This window comes from Apaloderma vittatum, unplaced genomic scaffold (assembly GCF_000703405.1).
Source record: "Apaloderma vittatum isolate BGI_N311 unplaced genomic scaffold, ASM70340v1 scaffold39392, whole genome shotgun sequence".
In the NCBI taxonomy this organism is placed as follows: Eukaryota; Metazoa; Chordata; class Aves; order Trogoniformes; family Trogonidae; genus Apaloderma; species Apaloderma vittatum.
Genome location: NW_009704774.1, coordinates 9,414 through 11,259, shown reverse-complemented (window position 1 = coordinate 11,259; position 1,846 = coordinate 9,414). Strand labels below are relative to the sequence as shown.

Here is a 1,846-nt window from a genome sequence, read left to right as displayed (position 1 = left end):
AGATTTTTCTTTAGCACCTTGTGGTTGTCAAGAGAAAGGGGTTGCGGCATCGTAAGGGGTTACTGCATCCTAAGGGAATGTGCACGCGGACAAAGGATAATCACTTGCTGAAAACCATGGGCACATTCTTCAAATACACTGTCTTCCCTCCCCTGGCTTTCCCTAGTGTTTGTTAACACTAAAATAAACATTAAAAGCATTCTCTATACTTAAAAAGACACAATTTTGTACAGACGAGGCAAAAGTCGAACAGCAGCAATAGAGATGGGGAACGGGCTGTACTTCAAGCAAATGCCTTTCATCCCCAAGACAAAAAAAAATAATTAAAATCATAATATTTTATGAGCAAAGAAGAGCTTGTTTCAGGAGAGGAGGTACTGAATTGACATCCCTATAAAAATACACCTACGTGTACTGTACACTTAGGTTTTTGTGACTTCTTAACAGAGCTTAAGAGGTTTGGAGAAACAAACACCGAACGTCTTCACTTTGTGGCGTAAGTTAAGATTCCCTTTGCTCCAGCGCTGCGGGGAGCGGGATTCCACCGCTGTCCTTCTGGAGCGGGTTTGTACTGTTGATGTAAAATTAATATTCCATTGAGTGAAACCCGATGCTACGGATCAGCTTACGGGCAGAACGACACGATCTTGGTACAACTGCTTGAACACATCCCGCTGCTGTTCTTCCTGGGGAGGGAGCAACCCTGCTACCATCGCGCTTTAAAAAGAGGGTCCAAATCCATGTGGCCAGCTGGGTTCCAAGAAAGCAACGTGTCTAAATGTTAAAAGACCCTCCAAGAAATGAACTGTTACCTTCGCTTCCAGTTCCAGAGCTTTGAGAGACACAGAAAGCTTTGCAGAAAGACGTACTTTGTGTGCAACCAGTGCGCAGGTGGGGAAGGAGGGAGCTGACCTTCACCTTCAACAGGCTGCTGGTAGCAAATCGGGGTCTGGAAGGAAAGCAAAAACCAAGAAGCCCACCCTGAATACGAATCCGATGCAGCTTTTTGCAGCTGGGAATGGGCATTACTTGTGCAGCCGTGCCTGCCGAGCGAGCAGGTAAAGGTTCTCGTGGTGGGCAGCCGTCCGCCCAAAGCAGGAGATTTTAAGCAGCTGTACTTCATGACATACAGAGGTTCTCGGCCTTCACCCAACATTATTAAGAATCCTCCTTTGGCCCCCGTCTGTTTAAATTCCGAACAGTTCCAAAACCCTGAATAACCCAAAGTGCTTCAGTTTGTGGAAATAGTTGCTTCTGCTTTCTCCGAAGGCAAAAGGCGAACGTTATCCTCAGAACACAGGTTATTAAAGAGCCAACGCCACCCCGCTCCCCGTCCTCCCAAACTATCAAAAGGGCTTTTCTGGCCTGTTTCCTTTGCTCTCTGGCAACGCCTTGCAGATGACACTGTTTGTGTTTTTGCATCTGCATCCGGGCCGGCTCACTTGGTCGTAGCACCGCTGGGAGAGCTTGACGCAGCCGGTGGCTGGCAGGTAGCAGAGCAAGCAAGGGAGCACCAGGGAGAGGGCACCCATGAAGGACCAGCGGGCGCAGCAGTTTGAGTGGGAGCAGGAGCAGGGGTGGTCGGCACACGTGCCCTCGTCGTCCTCGTTGGTGCAGTGGTAGAAGACGCCCTTGACGAGACACATGCAGGTGGAGTAGTTGACCAGGTTCTGCGCCGAGCAGAGGCACCCTTGGTTGCACACCCAGCATGACGGCAGAGTCCGGGGCAGCGCGCACTCCTTACACTTACACTTCCCACAGGCTTCGCACAGCAGAAAGTGCTTGTCCAGTTCCTGAGACACCGGTCCCTTCAGGTCCAGAGGTTTGCAGTTAATCGCCTTGGGCT

General features: G+C 50.1%; 1 protein-coding gene across 1 annotated transcript in view; it reads right to left on the bottom strand.

Moving 5' to 3' along the window:
- Positions 1-1,327: 1,327 nt before the first annotated feature.
- Positions 1,328-1,846, bottom strand: part of SPRY4 (sprouty homolog 4 (Drosophila)) — a 910-nt gene continuing 391 nt past the window's right edge. The window contains exon 2 of the mRNA XM_009865159.1: positions 1,328-1,844. Within this exon, the coding sequence (XP_009863461.1) occupies positions 1,347-1,844 (498 nt within the window). The 3' untranslated portion in view covers positions 1,328-1,346. The remainder of the gene's footprint in view (positions 1,845-1,846) is intronic.